This window comes from Cervus elaphus, chromosome 13, assembly GCF_910594005.1.
Source record: "Cervus elaphus chromosome 13, mCerEla1.1, whole genome shotgun sequence".
In the NCBI taxonomy this organism is placed as follows: Eukaryota; Metazoa; Chordata; class Mammalia; order Artiodactyla; family Cervidae; genus Cervus; species Cervus elaphus.
This window is the reverse complement of record NC_057827.1, coordinates 58,514,424-58,535,800: the sequence shown is the minus strand read 5'-3', so window position 1 is coordinate 58,535,800 and position 21,377 is coordinate 58,514,424. Positions and strand designations below refer to the sequence as shown.

Here is a 21,377-nt window from a genome sequence, read left to right as displayed (position 1 = left end):
CTGTATATTTTCCAATGAGTCAGTTCTTCCCATCAGGTGGCCAAAATATTGGACCTTCAGCTTCAGCACCAGTCCTTCCAATGAATATTCAGGGTTGATTTTCTTTTGGATTGACTGTTTTGATCTCCTTGCTGTCCAACGGACTCTCAAGAGTCTTCTGTAGCATCACAGTTTGAAAGCATCAATTCTTCTGTGCTTAGCCTTCTTTATGGTCAAACTCTCACATTTGTATTTAACTTTTAGATCAATATTTTGCAGTTCCCTTGCTCCTGGTATTTTTCTCTTAAATTCCTAAATTTTCTGTCAGCAGCAGGCTCTGTCCTCTGACACATAAGCCAGTAATGCTTCAGCTTTATGCTACCTGAGTTTGGCTGTATCATGTTCCATTTTGTGACTGTATTCTTACATATAACTTTATGTAATGAATACTTTAGTTACTTTTTAGTTATTTTCAATCTTCTAATACTATCAAAAGTAATGATGAAAATATCCGTGAACACATTTCACACATATGTGAATATAAGTAGGCTAAATTCCCAGGAGTGAAATTTCTGGGTAAAGGATATTTGCATTGGATGTTTTTGTTTAATTTTAGTTTTTAAATATGGGGTAGATTATGCCAAAATAAGTGTTGCTATCAACATTGTAAGACATTGTTTTCTCACATCTTTATTCAAGTACAGTGATCGGGTTTACTGGTTGATTGATATTCCCAGAGAAAACATTACAAAAAATACAGGTAAGAGTGATCTAAATTAATTATTTTACTCATGGGTATAGATTGCCATATTTATAAAATAAAAACCATTTATCATGTCAAAAATTATGCTATCTCATATTAATGTCTCCTGGAATATTTGGGACATACATCTTACTAAAAGTTATTTAGTGATTCACCTGAAACTCAAATTTAACTGAGCTTCCTGTGTTTTATCTGGCAATTTATTATAGATGAATGGTTCTGATATACATAGCTTATATTATTCTTTATTTAAAGTAGACTCATTTTCTAGAACTTAAAATTCATAGTATTGAGAAATTCAGGTACCAATTAATTTTAATGAAATGGAATCATTAACTTTAAAATATATTATTTCACTGTTGGCTCTATTATTAAGTGCTATGTGATAGCCTAGTTTATATGCTACTGTAAATACCTAAAGGAAAGGAGGAAAATAAAATTCCAGAAGGTGTGAATATTGAGCTAGTGGACTGGGCTAGTAGATCTTCAGGCATGAGATACAGACCCATAGTTTAAAAATGATAAAGTGTATTAGAATAAAAAATTATTCTAATTTGGTAGGTGCAAGAAACAGAAACCATCTTGACCTCACTAAAGGAAAAATACTAAATATCTTTTTGTCGTGAAACCCAAAGACAAAAATGAAGGCAAACTATAGCAAGGAATTAGAAGTAAGAAATGGAGAGCCATCAAGAATCCAGGGAATATTTTCACCCTGTTTTTCTTATCTATATTTTCTATACCTCTCTATTTATTTTTCCATTTTGCAGACGAGTGTTCTAAAGCTGATTCACTGCTGTCAATTTTTTATTTATATTTCCTAGGGGCCAGCCCAATTCAAAATTCCCAGAAAAGTGTCTTCAACCGCCCTAGAATTGATTGGGCACCCTCTTGTGTGCCAGTCAAATGTAGCAGGTGATGAGGAATTGGGGGAATCATACAGGTCAACCCTTCTATGGAAGAAGTTAAAGGATGAACCAAATTATGTGTCCTACAGAGTAAAAGGCAGGGGAGAAGTGATAGTAGGCAGAAAGAATGGAAAAGACTCCATATAAGGAAACATCGAAAATAAAAGATTAAAAAAGAGGCCCCCATGTTATAACAGCTAACTTAGATTATATCACTATTTTTATCCTTCATTCATCTCAATTTTTTTTTTTTTTAATTTTTTTATTAGTTGGAGGCTAATTACTTCACAACATTTCAGTGGGTTTTGTCATACACTGATATGAATCAGCCATAGATTTACACTTATTCCCCATCCCGATCCCCCCTCCCACCTCCCTCTCCACCCGATTCCTCTGGGTCTTCCCAGTGCACCAGGCCGGAGCACTTGTCTCATGCATCCCACCTGGGCTGGTGATCTGTTTCACCATAGATAGTATACATGCTGTTCTTTTGAAACATCCCACCCTCACCTTCTCCCACAGAGTTCAAAAGTCTGTTCTGTATTTCTGTGTCTCTTTTTCTGTTTTGCATATAGGGTTATCGTTACCATCTTTCTAAATTCCATATATATGTGTTAGTATGCTGTAATGTTCTTTATCTTTCTGGCTTACTTCACTCTGTATAAGGGGCTCCAGTTTCATCCATCTCATTAGGACTGGTTCAAATGAATTCTTTTTAACGGCTGAGTAAAATTCCATGGTGTATATGTACCACAGCTTCCTTATCCATTCATCTGCTGATGGGCATCTAGGTTGCTTCCATGTCCTGGCTATTATAAACAGTGCTGCGATGAACACTGGGGTGCACGTGTCTCTTTCAGATCTGGTTTCCTCAGTGTGTATGCCCAGAAGTGGTATTGCTGGGTCATATGGCAGTTCTATTTCCAGTTTTTTAAGGAATCTCCACACTGTTTTCCATAGTGGCTGTACTAGTTTGCATTCCCACCAACAGTGTAAGAGGGTTCCCTTTTCTCCACAGCCTCTCCAGCATTTATTGCTTGTAGACTTTTGGATAGCAGCCATCCTAACTGGTGTGTAATGGTACCTCATTGTGGTTTTGATTTGCATTTCTCTAATAATGAGTGATGTTGAAATCACAGCAAGATCCTCTATGACCCACCTCCCAGAATATTGGAAATAAAAGCAAAACTAAACAAATGGGATCTAATGAAACTTAAAAGCTTTTGCACTACAAAAGAAACTATAAGTAAGGTGAAAAGACAGCCGTCAGATTGGGAGAAAATAATAGCAAATGAAGAAACAGACAAAGGATTAATCTCAAAAATATACAAGCAACTCCTGCAGCTCAATTCCAGAAAAATAAATGACCCAATCAAAAAGTGGGCCAAAGAACTAAACAGACATTTCTCCAAAGAAGACATACAGATGGCTAACAAACACATGAAAAGATGCTCATCTCAATTTTTTCAAATTAATCTATTGGAAATTTTTGTGATTTTTGTTTCAAATAATTCATCCTGAAAATTCTACTCCATTAAAAGAGGAGCAAGGGAGTACAGTCTAATGATGGATTGTTTTGGTTGCTTGGCCTAATATTGACATTAGTTTGACAATTAAAGAAATGAAGATCACTTGTTATTTTCACTTCTCCTATTTACAAACTTTAATTTCATAAATCATTAATTTCTAAGATCACCTAGGGAGGAACAAAGGTGATCTGAAATTGTAAGTATTTTAGAGAAAGAGACCAAATAATATCTGCCTACCTTGACACAACTTCTGGATTGAGTAAATAGAGATATATTTGAGCTCATAATGTAATGGGCTTCCCTTGTGGCCCAGCTGGTAAAGAATCCTCCTGCAATGCGAGAGACCTGGGTTTGATCCCTTGATTGGGAAGATCCCCTGGAGAAGGGAAAGGCTGCCCACTCCAGTATTCTGGCCTGTACGGTCCATGGGGTCTCAAAGAGTGGGACACGACTGAGTGACTTTTACTTCACTTCACTTCATAATGTAATAGAAGAGGATGATATTAGTAATGTGCTAGAAATCAGGAAAGAAAATATTCAGGGGGAAGGAGACCATATTTGCCCATTCACTTTTTCCTCAATCATTTGTCATTTGCTGCCATGACATGAATTTAAGCAGTGAAAGTGAAAGTTGCTCAGTCGTGCCCGACTCTGTTATCCCATGGACTGTATAGTCTATGGAATTCTCCAGGCCAGAACACTGGAGTAGGTAGCCTTTCCCTTCTCCAGGGGATCGTCCCAACCCAGGGATCAAACCCAGGTCTCTCGCATTGCAGGTGGATTCTTTACCAGCTGGGCCACAAGGTGTATATGTAAAATCTTGGAAAGGGTAGCTTATGTAGCATCAATAACAAAGATAGCAAAATAATCTTCTTGGTAGTAGTAGAACCAGCAGGGAGCATTTACTAAATTCTTATATGTACAGCGTGACTCTAAACACTGTATCTATCTTAATTCATTTATTGCTCATTAGGTGTTATGTAGGCTTCCCAGGTGGCACTAGTGGTAAAGAACCTGCCTGCTACATGGGATTGATCCCTGGGTCAGGAAGATCCCCTGGAGGAGGAAATGGCAATCCACTTCAGTATTCTTGCCTGGAGAATCCCATGGATAGAGAGGAGCCTGGCAGGCTACAGTCCCTTGGGTTGCAAAGAGTTGGACATGACTGAAGTGACTTAGAAGGCAGGCATGTGTTAGGTTCTATTATTAGCTCCATTTTTGAATGATTTAACAGGCCTATGGATCTATATGGCGATTTGGTGATAACTGGAAAATGGGGAAGACAGTAAAAAGTAAAAAGAGTCTCTCCATTTATACTTCGCAGTTTGTTCCTTTTTTTCACCTTGAAATAAGGTATACTTTACATTCAGTAAAATATACCCTTTTTAGTGCCTAGCTCTATGCTGTTGTTGCTGCTAAGTCACTTCAGTCGTGTCTGACTCTGTGCGACCCCATTGACGGAAGCCCACCAGGCTCCCCCATCCCTGGGATTCTCCAGGCAAGAACACTGGAGTGGATTGCCATTTCCTTCTCCAGTGCATGAAAGTGAAAAGTGAAAGTGAAGTCGCTCAGTCATGCCTGACTCTTAGCGACCCCATGGACTTCAGCTCACCAGGCTCCTCCGTCCATGGGATTTTCCAGCTCTATAAATTTTCACAATTGGGTAATCACAAATCAAGATTTAGAACTGTTCCATCATCCAATAAGATTATCCCGCCAGTAGTCAACTCTTGTCTCCTGGGCCCTGGGAACCACAGATCTGTTCTCTGTTCCTATCATTTTGTTTATTCCAGAGCATACATGGAATCATCAAATATGTAGCCTTTTGAGCCTGGCTACTTTCACTTAGCATAATTCATTTGAGATTTATCTGTTATAGTTTCTTTCATTTTCTTACTGGCTATTATTCCACTGTATAGATGTACCTTAGTTTATTTTTTTGCAGGGCATTTGGAATTTTTTCAGTTTTTGGCAATTATGAATAAAGCTACTATAGGCATTCTCATATAGATTCTTGTGTGAATACAAATTTTTGTTGCATTTGGCTATTACCAGATAGTAGGATTACTGTGTTATATGATAAGTTTAACTTTATAAGAAATTATCAAGCTATTTTGAAAAGTAGTTATATGATTTTTTACTTTCACCATCCGGTTATCAGATCCATGCCAGCACTTAGTATATATAAGTGTATTTGAACACATGTATAAATATGTGTCGGAGAAGGCAATGGCACCCCACTCCAGTACTCTTGCCTGGAAAATCCTATGGATGGATGAGCCTGGTAGGCTGTGGTCCACCGGGTCGCTAAGAGTCAGACACAACTGAGCGACTTCACTTTCACTTTTCACTTTCATGCATTGGAGAAGGAAATGGCAACCCACTCCAGTGTTCTTGCCTGGAGAATCCCAGGGACAGGGGAGCCCGATGGGCTGCCGTCTATGGGGTCGCACAGAGTCGGACATGACTAAAGTGACTTAGCAGTAGCAGCATTCATATGTGTGCATGCACGCTCAGTCACTTCAGTTGTGTCTGACTCTTTGCAACACCATAGACTGTAGCTACCAGGATCCTCTGTCCATGGGATTTTCCTGGCAAGAATACTGAGTGGGTTGCCATGCTCTCCTCCAGCGGATCTTCCCCACCCAGGGATCTAACTCGAGTCTCCTGCATCTCCTGCATTGCCGGCAGATTCTTTACCACTGAGTCACCAGGGAAACCCATACATATGTGTATATTTATATAGTATGTATACATATTTATATATATTTTTAAATACATATCAATACATATGTATTTTGCTTTAGCTATTCTAATAGGTGTATAGTGATATTCAATTATGTATTTAATTTGCATGTGCCAAATAACTAATGAATTGAACATATTTTGGGGGGCTTATTTGCCATTTGGTGAGTTAACCAAATTTTTTCAAGTTCTTTATATGTTCTGATATAACTCTTTTATCAGATATACAGTTTACAAATATTTTCTTTCAGGTTTGTATTTTTAATCTCTTAAGAATGGCCTTTGTAGATCAGAGATTTAATTTTGATGAAGTCTAATTTATCAGTTTTTTTTCCTATGGATTTTACTTTTAGCATCATAGCTAAGAAATCTTTGCCTGTCCCACATAAAAGCTCTCCTACATTTACCTCTAGAAGTTTATGGTTCTAGGTTTTGTATTTAGGCCTAAGACTGAATTTAAGTTAATTTTTGCACATTATATGGACTGAGGTAAATATGGGGGAAATATGGATATCCATTAACTCCTATACCCTTGTCATAAAAACTATTTTGTCTCCACTGAGTTGCTATTTCTATCCTTTACCAATACCACACTTAATTTCTTTAGCTTTATAAATAATAAGCTTATGAAAGTGAAAGTGAAGTCGCTCAGTCATGTCCGACTCTTTGTGATCCCATGGACTGTAGCCTACCATGATCCTCTGTCCATGGGATTTTCCAGTCCAGATTACTGGAGTGGGTTGCCATTTCCTTCTCCAGAAGATCTTCCTGACCCAGGGATTGAACCCGGGTCTACCCACATTGTAGGCAGACGCTTTACTGTCTGAGCTACCAGGGAACTAATAATAAGCTTACAGTGAGTAATATTATACCTTCAATGTTTTCCAATCTTTTTCTTTTGTTCCTTTAGTTCTTTTATCTCTCCATTGTAAATTTTACCATCAACTTGTTTAGTTCTGCAAACAATTCTGCAAAAAAAATTTTTTTTAATCAGAATTGCATTGAATTTATAGATTTGTTAGGGAGAATTGACATCTTAACAATATTCAACCTTCCAATCCATGGACTCAGTATATCTCTCCATTTATTTATATCTCCACTGATTTATTTCATCAGGGTTTTGTGGTTTTCAGTATAGAAATAGTGTGTATACTTTTTAAAAATTTATATCTAAGTATCTAAGTATTTCATGGGTTTGGTATTACTTCAAATGGTTATTTTTAATATCTTAATATCCAATTGTTATTCGTTGGATAGTCGAAAAAGCAAGAGATTTCCAGATAAACATCTATTTCTGCTTTATTGAATATGCCAAAGCCTTTGATTATGTGGATCACAACAAACTGTGGCAAATTCTTAAAGAGATGGGAATACCAGACCACCTGACCTGCCTCTTGAGAAATCTGTATGCAGGTCAGGAAGCAACAGTTAGAACTGGACATGGAACAACACACTGGTTCCAAATCGGGAAAGGAGTATGTCAAGGCTGTATATTGTCACCCTGCTTATTTAACTTATATGCAGAATACATCATGAGAAACACTGGGCTGGCTGAAGCACAAGCTGGAATCAAGATTGCTGGGAGAAATATCAATATCCTCAGATATGCAGATGACACCACCCTTATGGTAGAAAGTGAAAAACTAAAGAGCCCCTTGATGAAAGTGAAAGAGGAGAGTGAAAAAGTTGGCTTAAAACTCAACGTTCAGAAAACTAAGATCATGGCATCCGGTCCCATCACTTCATGGCAAATAGATGGGGAAACAATGGAAACAGTGGCTGACTTTATTCTGGGGGGCTCCAAAATCACTGCAGATGGTTATTGCAGCCATGAAATTAAAAGTCACTTGTTCCTTGGAAGAAAAATTATAACCAACCTAGACAGCATATTAAAAAGCAGAGACATTACTTTGTCAACAAAGGTCCGTCTAATCAAGGCTATGGTTTTTCCAGTAGTCATGTATGGATGTGAGAGTTGTACTATAAAGAAAACTGAGTGCCAAAGAACTGATGCTTTTGAACTGTGATGCTGGAGAAGACCTTGAGAGTCCCTTGGACTGCAAGGAGATCCAACCAGTCCATCCTAAAGGAAATCAGTTGTGAATATTCACTGGAAGAACTGATGCTGAAGCTGACACTCCAATACTGTGGCCACCTGATTTGAAGAACTGACTCATTGAAAAGACCCTGATACTGGGAAAGATTGAAGACTAGAGGAGAAGGGGATGACAGAGGATGAGATAGTTGGGTGGCATTACCAACTCAGTGGACATGAGTTTGAGTAAACTCTGGGAGTTGGTGATGGACAGGGAAGACTGTCATGCTGCAGTCCATGGGGTCTCAAAGAGTTGGACGCAACTGAGCAACTGAACTGATTGATAATATATAAATATACAAATGATTTTTGTAATGTGACCTTATAGTTTGCAAACTTTGCTAAATTTACTTATTAATTCAAGTAGCCTTTTGTATGGGGCTTCCCAGGTGGTGCTAGTGGTAAAGAGCCCACCTGCCAATGCAGGAGACAAGAGACACTGGTTCAATCCCTGAATTGGGAAGATCCCCTGGAGGAGGGCACTGGAACCCACTCCAGTATTCTTGCCTGGAGAATCCCATGGACAGAGGATCCTGATGGTCCATAGTGTTGCAAAAATCAGACACAACTGAAGTGACTTAGCACACATGCATAGCCTTTTATACTCTTTGGGATTTTCTACATGGATAATCATCCATCTAGAAATAGAGATAACTTCATTTCTTCCATTCTAATATGTATTCATTTTATTTATTTACATATTTATTTTCTTATGTACTTACTTCTTTATTTTTGCCTTATTGTACTGATGGGAACTCCAGTACAATGTTAAGTAGGAATGGTGAGAGAGGATATCCGTGCCTTGTTTCCAACTTTGGGAGAGAATATTCAACCTTTCCTCATTAGGTTAAGATGTTGTTATCTGTAGGTATTTTGTAGATGCCCTTTATTAGGCTAAGGAAGTTCCCTTCTATTCCTAATTTGCTGAGTTCATGAATTGGTGTTGAATTTTGTTAAATGTTCTTTCTGCATCTTTTGAGGTGATTATAAGGATTTTTTTCTTTCATCTTTTGATATGAAGGATTCCATTGATTTATGTTGAATTCTGAACCAGCCTTGAAATACTAAGATAAACAACTCTTAGTTATGATACATTATCCTTTTTGTGTATTGCTGGACTCATTTGGCTAGTGGGTTCTTGGAGTTATCAATCTGGAGTTTCATTTTCTTGTAATATTTTTATTTTGTTTTGGTATCTGGTAATGCTTTTTCACATGAGTTGCTCAGCTGTTTAGGATGCTGGGGCTGATGAACACTGGGGGCAGTGCTCAGCCTTAAGTTGAAAACCAAGGGTGCACAGAACTTTGGGAGAAGTCAAGGAAACCCAGCGCAGGTGATACCAGCCTTGAGTTCTTACTGAGCTTTAGAACTTTAGACTCTTCATCGCCTTGGGGAAACTTGCATGAGTCCCACAAGATCCTGTTGGCTCTTAAACCCCAGAAATGGAAGCCAGAACACATGGGCTCAGACACCAAATCTCCAATCCTCTGTTCCCGATGACTTCAAGAATGTTTTCGACCAGAAAGCTGGTGACCTTACCAGAAAACCCAAGCTCTTGGTGAGTAGGAAAATATTCGCCAAGGTGCACATGGTTTCCCAGCCACATACTTCTTTCATTTCAAAGGTATTTTCACTTGGATTTCGGAATTGAAATGTTGTCTACTAAGGAGTTTCAGGAGGGCTTGTGTAAGAGACTGATAACATTGCATTCCTCTAGACAAAAGAACTTATCTAGATCATTTTTTATCATATTGGAATCTGTCTTCTAGGAAGCTTTTACTAGAAACTTGTTTCCATTTCTTGATTTTCTTTTCAATAATCATCTTTTGGTCTGAAGTACAGAGTTAAAAAAAAAAAAAAAGAAACATTTTTATCCAGAAATGTGTGCAGAAAGATGGGCTTCTAAGTTTTATGGTAGCCTCTTTGTTGGACAGTGTTTATGAGTAAGGAGTAATTTTATTGTTTCTGGGCTTGACAGCAGTTCTGGGACCAGCAAGGAACTCTTTGTCCATATTACTCCCTGGTAGGATTTGGCTCTGCTTGCCAGGTGGGGTCGTCTCCAGGACTTTAAAGGTAAAATATTACTGATTCCTACAGAAGACATTTGGCAGATGCTGACAAGGGTGTTAGGAGAAATTTTACCTTGCCTTGAAACATTCTGTTAAATAAAGGAGTTTTGGGGGTCATCAATTGTACAATTCCTAGAATGAAAATGATTTATGTGGTGATATTGGGACTGAGTTCTTGGTTTTGGGGTCTGCTTTTCAACTGGGTGAGTTCAAGTGGAAAAACAATGAGCCTCATTCTAGAAAATACAGTATAGTGTTTTGCACAGAAGCTTCTTTGAAAGGGAGTTCTGGTTTAATTGCCAAAATGAAACACAGGAGGGCGCTGCCCAGAATCTTACAGGTGTTTGATTTGCTTGTTGTGATTTTTGAAATCCTGACTGGTAAGTATCTGGTCAGAAAGTAAATTTGCAGGCTTTCTAAAAAGGGAAATATATAAATAAATATGAGTTGAGCAGACTTCCCCTCTATATTATGTAAGAATTTTTATATGAAAGTGAAAGTCACTCAGTTGTGTCTGACTCTTTGTGACCCCATGGACTGTAGCCTGCCAGGCTCCTCTGTCTGTGGAATTCTCCAGGCAGGAATACTGCTGTTCCCTTCTCCGGGGGATCTTCCCAGCCCAGAGTTTGAACCCAGGTCTCTCCCATTGCTGGCAGATTCTTTACCATCTGAGCTACCATGGAAGCCCATTAAATGTTTGGGATTCAGCACCAGTGGAGATTTCTGGGTGTGGAGTTTTCTTTGTGTGAAGATTTTAACTACAAATTCAGTTTCTTTAATAGATATGGAACTACTCAAAGTTTCTATTTATTCTGAAGTGAGTTTCAGCAGTTTGTATCTTTTAAGAAACTTGTTTATTTCATCTAAGTTGTTGAATTTATAACATAAAAGTTTTTGTGATGTTCTTTCATTAACCATGAAGAGTCTGTAGTGATGTGCCATATTTCATCTCTAATATGAGTAATTTGCATCTTTTTTTCCTTCTTGATTAGTCTGGTATAAATTCATTAATTTTATTGATCCTTTCAAAGAAGCATCTTTAGATTTCATTGATTATGGCTATTGTTTTTCTATTCTTCATTTCATTGATTTTACTCTTTATATCATCCTTCTACTTCCTTTAGGTTCTATTTGCTGTTTTTTTCCATAGTTTCTTAAGTTGGGAATCTTTACATCAGGGGTTGACAAACTACAGTTTCCAGGCCAAATCTGGTCTGCTGCCTGCTTTGTAAATTAGCTTTATTGGAACACAGCCATGCTCATTTATTTATGTTTTCTATAGCTGCTTGTGTGTTACCATGGCAGAGTTGAAGTGTTGAGACAGAGACCATATGGCCCACAAAGACCTAAATATTTACTCTTTGACACTTTATAAGGCTGTTACTACTGCTTCAGATAACCGATTTGAGATCTTTCTTTTTTAATATAAATATTTTACTACTATATATTTCTCTTCAGTACTGCTTTATCTGCATCTCATAAATTTTTGTATGTTGTGTTTTCATTTTCTTTCAGTTCAAAATATTTTCTAATTCCCCATGTCACTTTCCCTTTGACATGTGTTATTTAGAAATCTGTTGTACGATGTCCATATATCTGGGAATGTTCCAAATATCTTTCTGTTACTGATTCTTCTTGGTTGACTCTATTATATTCTGAGAATATATTTTGTATGATCATTTGGTGAATCTTCCCTGTGCACTTGGGAAAAAAAGTACTTTGCTGGAGTGTTCTATTAAAATTGATTGGATCAGTTGGTTGATAGTGTTATTCAGCTTTTCTATATCCTCACTGATTTTGTCAGTTACTTAAAGAGGAGTGTTGAAGGAACCAGCTACAGTTGTGTGGATTTATTTCTCCTTTCAATTTTATTAGCTTTTTTTTTTTTTTGCCCAACCAGAGATTGAACTCAACTGGTGCCCTCAGCAGTGAAAGAGTCCTATCCACTGGACAACCAGGGAACTTCTGATATGCTAAATATTTTAATTAACCATGGTCCACTTTCAAAAAGCATTACACAGCTTCACTTGAAGTATTGCAATTTGCTTCTTACCAAGTTACAACGGCTCTCAAGAAAAATTATAATCTAAAATATTTTTCTCTGGGTTCATTACTCTGTTGATAAGATCACTTCATAATTCTTCTGTCCTTATTGTATCATCAAAATGTTTATAGTAAAACATATATAAGTGCAATCAAAATGATATGGAAATAAAAGGTAATTGTTGCTAGTAATGTTCATATGGGTCTTCCCTGGTGGCTCAGATGGTAAAGAATCTGCCTGTAATGCAGGAGATCCAGGTTCGAATAGTCTTAAATGTCACTAACATGACGTACAAAAAAACCTAACTAATTGCTTGCCTTTTGTTTTCAGATATTGCAACTGTAGAAGAATGGTTAGTAAGAATCACTTTACAATATGGATTAAATATTTATACCACTGAAGGAACACTACTGGATACTGTTCGAGGTAAATGCCAGTAGGTAAAAGTAAAGCAAAAGTTGTATTATTCTTTCAACAAATCTTGTAAACTATAATATGCTATACTCTGTGCTAAGTGCTAGAGATAGTTAAGAGATAATCATGACTCCAAGGGCTCACAATCTGATGAGGCAAAGATTTCAATATACATGGGTAATTTTTAATAAAGTTCTGCAAAGTGTGCTTGCCATGCCCACCTCCAGGGGATCTTCCCAACCCAGGCATTGAACCCACATCTCCCGCATTGCAGGCAGATTCTTTACCATCTAAGTCATCAGGGAAGCCCAAGAATACTGGAATGGATAGTTTATCTCTTCTCCAGGGGATCTTCCCAACCCAGGAATCAAACTGGGGTCTCATGCACTACAGGCAGATTCTTTACCATCTGAGCTACCAGGGAAGCCAATCCCAAAGAAGGGCAATGCCAAATAATGTTCAAACTACCACACAATTGTATTCATTTCACATGCTAGCAAAGGAATGCTCAAAATCCTTCAAGCTAGGCTTCAGCAGTATGTGAACTGAGAAGTTCCAGATGTACAAACTGGATTTAGAAAAGGCAAAGGAACCAGAGATGAAATTGCCAACATTTATTGGATCATAGAAAAAGCTAGAGAATTCCAGAAAAAAAATCTGCCTCATTGACTCTGCTAAAGCCTTTGACTGTGTAGATTGTGACCAACTGTGGAAAATTCTTCAAGAGATAGGAATACCAGGCCACCTTACCTGCCTCCTGAAAAATCTGTATGCAGGTCAAGAAGCAACAGTTTGAACCAGACAAGGAACAACAGAGTGGTTCCAAATTGGGAAAAGAGTGTGTCAAGGCTGTATATTGTCACCCTGCTTACTTAACTTAAATGCAGAGTGCATCATGAGAAATGCCAGATTGGATGAATCACAAACTAGAATCAAGATTTCCAGGAGAAATATCAATAACCTCAGATATACAGATGACACCACCCTTATGGCAGAAAGTGAAGAAGAACTAAAGAGCCTCTTGATGAAAGTGAAAGAGGAGAGTGGGAAAAGTTGGTTTAAAGCTCAACATTCAGAAAACTAAGGTCATGGCATCCAGTCCCATCACTTCATGGTAAATAGATGGGGAAAGAGTGGAAACAGAGTGGCTGACTTTATTTTTCTGGGCTCCAAAATCACTGCAAATGGTTACTGCAGCTATGAAATTAAAAGATGCTTGCTCCTTGGAAGAAAAGCAATGGCAAACCTAGACAGCATATTAAAAAGCAGAGACAAAAAAAAAAAAATTTTTTTTTAAATTTAAAAAAAATTAAAAAAAAAAATAAAAAGCAGAGACATTACTTTGCCAACAAAGGTCCATCTAGTCAAAGCTATGGTTTTTCCAGTAGTCATGCATGGATGTGAGAGTTGGACTATAAAGAAAGCTGAGTGCCAAAGAATTGTTGCTTTTGAACTGTGGTGTTGGAGAAGACTCTTGAGAGTCCCTTGGACTTCTAAGGAGATCCAACCAGTCAATCCTAAAGGAAATCGGTTGTGAATACTTATTGGAAGGACTGAAGCTGAAGCTGAAACTCCAATACTTTGGCCACCTGATGCAAAGAACCGACTTATTGGAAAAGACCCTGACGCTGGGAAAGATTGAAGGCAGGAGGAGAAGGGAATGATAGACAAAGAGATGGTTGGATGGCATCACCAACACAACAGACATGAGTCTGAGTAGGCTCCAGGAGTTGGTTATGGACAGGGAGGCCTGGCATGCTGCAGTCCATGGGGTCTCAAAGAGTCTGAAACAACTGAGCGACTGAACTGAACTGATAGTGCTATTGCTGTTCAGTCACTAAGTCGTGTCTGACTCTTGGTAACTCTATTGTATACAGGAAAAAACCTCAGTCTTGGATTTTGTATTTATCCTCGTTTTCCTCACCTTCCCTTTTCATGTTTATTCTTTTGCTCCCACTTTGATACAGTGCTATGTAGAATGCAGAGTGACAGTGAAAGTGTTAGTTGCTCAATTGTGTCTGACTCTTTGTGACCCTGTGGACTGTAGCCCACCAGGCTCCTCTGTCCATGGAATTCTCCAGGCAAAAATACTGGAGTGGGTTGCTATTGCCTACTCCAGGGGATATTCTTGACCTAGGGATTGAACCCAGGTCTCCTGCATTGTAGGCAGATTCTTTACCCTCTTGAGCCACCAGGGAAGCCCAGAGTAAAAGTAAATAAATATTTCATCTTATGGAAAGAGTCACCTGGGTAGCTTTAAGAAAAGTAATGATGATTCGGGGCCAAGATGAAGCAGGAAGACCCTGAGCTCACCGCCTCCCATAGGCACACCAAAATTACAACTATTTACAGAGTAACTATCTATGGAATGAACAGAAGGCTAGCAGAAAAGATTTCCCACAAGTAAACATTTAAAGAAGGAACCACAACAAGATGAGTAGGAGCGGGGGTAGAGTCACTGTAGAGCCAAAATATAGGCAACCCACAAATGGAAGGATAATCACAATTGCAGAGGTCTTCCCTAAGGAGCAAGGGGTCCAAACCCCACATTGGGCTCCCCAGACCGATGTACAGAGAAGACAAGCTCCCAGAACATCTGGCTTTGAAGCCCGGGGCAGCTCGTGTGCGGGAGAGCCAGAGGATTGTAGGAAACAGAGATTCTGATCTTAAAGGATACACACCAAACTCACATGCTCCCAGTCCCAGTGCAGAGGCAGTAACCGGGAAAGAACCTCTGTCAGACCTACTTAAGCTATCATCAAACTTGAGAGATTATCAACTTTAAATAATCATGTATGAGCAAAGTGGTAATAAATACATACCTATCAATAATTTTACTCTAAATGGACTAAATACTCCAACCAAAAGACAAGTGGCTGAATGGATTTAAAAAAAAAAAAAAAACAAGAATTAATATTGCTAAAATGACCATACCACCCAAAGCAATTTACAGATTCAATGCAATCACTGTCAAAATACCAATGGCATTCTTCACAGAACTAGAACAAATCATTTAGAAATTTGTAGGGAAACACAGAAGACCCTAAATAGCCAAAACAATCCTGAGAAAGAAGAGCAAAGCTAAAGGTACAACACTCCTTGATTTTAAATTGTACTACAAAGCTATAGTAACTAAAACTCTGGTACTGGCACAAAAATCAGACACATAGGTCAGTGGAATGGAAGAGAGCCCAAAAATGAACCCACACTTCTATGGTGAATGAATCTATGACAAAGGAGGCAAGAAGTACAGTGCAGGGAAAGAAAACTTCTTCAGTAATTAGTTTTGGGAAAACTGGAAAGCTACAGGCAGAAGAATCAAACTGGACTACTTTCTCACACCATATTCAAAAGTAATTAAAAAATGGACTAAAGACTTAAATGTGAGACCTTGAACTGTAAAACTCCTAGAGGAAAATGGAGGCAGTACACTCTTGGGTATCAGCTTACAAAATATTTATTTTGATCTTCCTCTTTACACAAAGGAAACAAATAACAAATGGGACTTCATCAAACTAAAAGGCTTTTGCAGGGTTAAGGAAATTATCAACAAAACAAAAAGGCCACCTACTGAGTGGGACAGGATATATGCAAACCATATATCAGATTAAGAGGCTAACATCCAAAATATACAAAGAACCCATATAAAAACAACCTCATTTTTAAAATGGGCAGAAAAACTAAATAGACATTTTTCCATTGAAGACAGGCAGATGGCTGACACACACTTGAAAAGATGCTCAGCATCACTAATCATCGGGGAATGCAAATCAAAAGCACAATGAGCTACTCCCTCACCTGTCAGAAGACTGTTATCAAAAAGTCAACAAATAACAAGTGTCGGTGAGGATGTGGAGAAAAGGACTCTTGTGCCCTGTCGGTGGGAATGTAAACTGGTGCAGCCACTGTGGAAAATTAAAAGTTCTTAAAGTTTCCAGTTACAGAAAGGAGATTCATCTGTTTGAGGAACTGAGAGGAAGCCAGTGTTGTGGGAGCACAGTAGATGACAGAGTGGTGTGTAATGAGCTTAGACAGATGGGCAGAGGTCACAGTAAAGTGTGGATTTTATTCTTATCATAATGAAAAGCCATTGAAGTGTTTTAAGCAGGAGAGTGATACTGATTTATTCTTTTTAAAAGTATCACTTGAGCTGCCACGTAGAGAACTGACTCTTGAGGGCAGATGGCAAGAATGGAATGAAGGAAATTGATGGGCAGCTGTTGCCACTTTCCACACAGGAGATGGTCTGGAGTACTTGGGATGAGCAGTGGAGACAGTCAGAAATCACAGTGTTCAGGATCCAGTTTGAAAGTAGAGCTGATATGACCTCCAGGTGGAATGGGGATGAAGGAAACAGATACTAAGGATGAATCCTAGATTTCTTACTTGAGCAATCAAGTAGATGACAGTATCATTTACTGAGATGCTGAAGATGTGGGGAGAAAACACTGGGAAGTGGCAGTAAGTATTAAGGCTATAGTTACAGCTGGGAATCTTTATTCATTACTAAATTCAAAAGCGATGTTGAAAAGTATTATCTTTACTTCCTAGTCTTTGATTCACAGCTCAGACCCACTTCACTAAAATTGCTGTTAATCCCAATCACCAGTCACCTTCACATCAGTCACTTTTCTCTTTCCTTTATAGCTTTTCACCAGTCAAGGCTTTTAATCACGCCTTCATTCCTAAAACACTTAAAATACAGTACATCAGTAAAGAGGCATTTTCAAGTCAATGGAGTCATGTTCCAGATGCAAGTTCAAATCTCCCTGCCCTCTGAGATATGGTCATTAATTGTCTGTACACACATGCTACAACCTAGAAAGAAAGCTGACCCCAGATTTCTTTGAATTTCAGAATGAATTAATTTGGTTATAAATTGAGTCTCTTTTCCTTCTTGCTACACTATGTCAGCCTAGATGGAAACTTAGTTCCTTTTCTTACTTTGCCCAAACTGAAGTATATACTAAGTTTTTGGTTTTATAGCAGACTTTACTGAAAATTTGATGAGGAGATTCATGTTGCAGAAATATAAACAGCTATGCAGTGACTGTATCTCTGCTCTTAAAAGTCCTTTGGCTATTTTTGAAATTCAGACAGCAGTACTCTGTCAAACTGTCCTGGCTTACTTTTTATATTCTCTTTTCTCTTTTTTTTTTTTCAGAAAAATAAATTCTCCCATTTCTCATGCTTTAAACTTTGACTTTGTCCAGCTCCAACCCTTTGTATATCTACAAATAGATTGCTGGGTTGAAGGGCTGGAAATGTCTTGCCTCTGACTGGTTTTTGCTGTTAGTCTCTCCCTTGGTATCTTCCAGAAATCCCTCTAAGTGTCTTGGCCACTGATGACAACTTTCCCCATTCTCTGTTGCTGTTCCAGATTTATTCTCATTTATATATATCTCCTGCTGTCTCTATGGGATTGGGAAAGTGAACAGAAAGGAAATGTGGGGCCTCTCAAAGCAGAAGTTATTCTCTAAATTATAAATATGCAAACCCTGTGATCCAACAATTCCATTTCTAGGGATAGATCCTGTGGCCAATTGTATTTCCCAAAGATGTTCAAAACAGTATCTCCCACATCACATGCTCTTCTGCTGTATGACCTTGCCAGGCCCCCTTCAAGGAAATTAACCTTCATTCCTCATGCTTTGGAAAATAAGAATCAACTTATTTTTAACTGATGAAAAATGAGGTGATACACCCGTTTTTTTAAACAATGGAATAGTTCCTTTACATGATTTCTTTAACCCCTTAAAAGAAAGAAATAATGAATTGTTTAAGAAATGCAAGTCAAAACTACAATAAGGTACCTTCTCATTGGTCAGAATGGTGTAGAGAGAATCCAAATTGCTCAGTCATGTCCAACTCTGTGACCACATGGACTATAGCCTGCCAGGCTCTTCTGTCCATGGAATTCTCCAGGCAAGAATACTGGAGTGGGTAGCCATTCCCTTCTCCAGGAGATCTTCCTGACCCAGGGATGGAACTCAGGTTTCCTGCATTGTAGGCAGATTCTTTACCATCTGAGCCACCAGGGAAGCCTCCTTGGTCAGAATGGCCATCATTAAAAAGGCTACAGGGACTTCCCTGGTGGTCCAGTGGCTAAGACTCCATGCCCCCAATGCAGGGGGCCCAGGTTCAGTCCCTGGTCAGGAAACTAGATTCCTCATGCCACAACAAAAATCAAAGATTAAGACCTAGCACAACCAAATAAATAAATGTATTTCTTTAAGTCTACATATAATAAATGCTGGAGAGGGTGTGGAGAAAAGGAAACCTTCCTATACTGTTGGTGGAATCTTCCTACACAGTTGGTGGAAGACAGTATAGAGGTTCCTCAGAAAACTAACAATAGAATTACCAATTATTAGCAATCCCACTCCTGGGCATGAATCCAGACAAAACTGTAATTCAAAAAGATATATGCACTCCTATGTTCATAGCAGCACTATTTACAATAACCAAAACATGGAAACAACTTAAATGTCAATCAACAGATAAATGGATAAAGAAGACACAGTACTAATATACAATGGAATATTCAGTTCAGTTCAGTCACTCAGTCATGTCCAACTCTTTGCAACCCCATGACCTGCAGCACGCCAGGCCTCCCTGTCCATCACCAACTCCTGGAGTCCACCCAAACCCATGTCCACTGAGTTGGTGATGCCATCCAACCATCTCATCCACTGTCATCCCCTTCTCCTCCTGCCCTCAATCTTTTCCAGCATCAGGGTCTTTTCAAATGAGTCAGATCTTCACATCAGGTGGCCAAAATATTGGAGCTTCAGCTTCAACATCAGCCCTTCCAATGAACACCCAGGACAGATCTCCTTTAGGATGGGCTGGTTGGATCTCCTTGCAGTCCAAGGGACTCTCAAGAGTCTTCTCCAACACCACAGTTCAAAAGCATCAATTCTTTGGCACTCAGCTTTCTTTATAGTCCAACTCTCCCATCCATACATGACTACTGGAAAAACCATAGCCTTGACTAGACTGACCTTTGTTGACAAAGTAATGTCTCTGCTTTTTAATATGCTGTCTAGGTAGGTCATAACTTTCCTTCCAAGGAGTAAGGATCTTTTAACCTCAGGGCTGCAGTCACCATCTGAAGTAATCTTGGAGCCTAAAAAAATAAAGTCAGCCACTGTTTCCACTGTTTCCCCATCTATTTGCCATGAAGTGATGGGACCGGATGCCATGACCTTAGTTTTCTGAATGTTGAGCTTTAAACCAACTTTTCCCACTCTCCTCTTTCACTTTCATCAAGAGGCTCTTTAGTTTTTCTTCACTTTCTGCCATAAGAAGGTGTCATCTGCATATCTGAGGTTATTGATACTTCTCCCGGCAATGTTGGTTCCAGCTTGTGCTTTCTCCAGCCCAGCATTTCTCATGATGTACTCTGCATATAAGTTAATTAAGGAGGGTGACAATATACAGCCTTGACGTACTCCTTGTCCTATTTGGAATCAGTCTGTTGTTCCATGTCCAGTTCTAGCTGTTGCTTCCTGACCTGCATACAGGTTTCTCAAGAGGCAGGTTGGGTGGTCTGGTATTCCCATCTCCTTCAGAACTTCCCACAGTTTAAAGGCTTTGGCATAGTCAATAAAGCAGAAATAGATGTTTTTCTGAAACTCTCTTGCTTTTTCAATGATCCAGCGGATGTTGGCAATTTGATCTCTGGTTCCTCTGCCTTTTCCAAAACCAGCTTGAACATCTGGAAGTTCACGGTTCACGTATTGCTGAAGCCTGGCTTGGAGAATTTTGAGCATCACTTTACTAGCGTGTGAGATAAGTGCAATTGTGCAGTAGTTTGAGCATTCTTTGGCATTGCCTTTCTTTGGGATTGGAATGAAAACTGACCTTTTCCAGCCCTGTGGCCACTGCTGAGTTTTCCAAATTTGCTGGCATATTGAGTGCAGCACTTTCACAGCATCATCTTTTAGGATTCGAAATAACTCAACTGGAATTCCATCACCTCCAATAGCTTTGTTTGTAGAGATGCTTCCTAAGGCCCACTTGACTTAACGTTCCAGGATGTCTGGCTCTAGATGAGTGTGAGTGATCATACCATTGTGATTATCTGGGTTGTGAAGATCTTTTTTGTACAGTTCTTCTGTGTATTCTTGCCACCTCTTCTTAATATCTTCTGCTTCTGTTAGGTCCAAACCATTTCTATCTTTTATTGAGCCCATCTTTGCATGAAATGTTCCCTTGGTATCTCTAATTTTCTTCAAGAGATCTCTAGTCTTTCCCATTCTATTGTTTTCCTCTATTTCTTTGCATTGATCGCTGAGGAAGGCTTTCTTATCTCTCCTTGCTATTCTTTGGAACTCTGCATCCAAATGGGTATATCTTTCCTTTCCTCCTTTGCTTTTCACTTCTCTTCTTTTCACAGCTATTTGTAAGGCCTCCTCAGACAGCCATTTTGCTTTTTTGCATTTATTTTCCTTGGGGATGATCTTGATTACTGTCTCCTGTACAATGTCATGAACCTCCATCCATAGTTCATCAGGCACTCTGTCTATCAGATCTAGTCCCTTAAATCTTTTTCTCACTTCCACTGTATAGTCATAAGGGATTTGATTTAGGTCATACCTGAATGGTCTAGTGGTTTTCCCCACTTTCTTCAATTTAAGTCTGAATTTGGCAATAAGGAGTTCATGATCTGAGCCACAGTCAGTCCCCGGTCTTGTTTTTGCTGACTGTATACAGCTTCTCCATCTTTGGCTCCAAGGAATATAATCAATCTGATTTTGGTGTTGAACATCTGGTGACGTCCATGTGTAGAGTCTTCTCTTGTGTTGTTGGAAGAGGATGTTTGCTAT

The 21,377-nt window shown here is 38.8% G+C and overlaps 1 protein-coding gene across 1 annotated transcript in view; it reads left to right on the top strand.

The window, feature by feature from the left end:
• CATSPERB (cation channel sperm associated auxiliary subunit beta) overlaps positions 1–21,377 on the top strand; it is a 114,729-nt gene that overhangs the window by 13,222 nt on the left and 80,130 nt on the right. The window contains exons 4-5 of the mRNA XM_043921749.1: positions 679–739; positions 12,463–12,558. Coding sequence (XP_043777684.1) covers positions 679–739; positions 12,463–12,558 — 157 coding nt within the window. The remainder of the gene's footprint in view (positions 1–678; positions 740–12,462; positions 12,559–21,377) is intronic.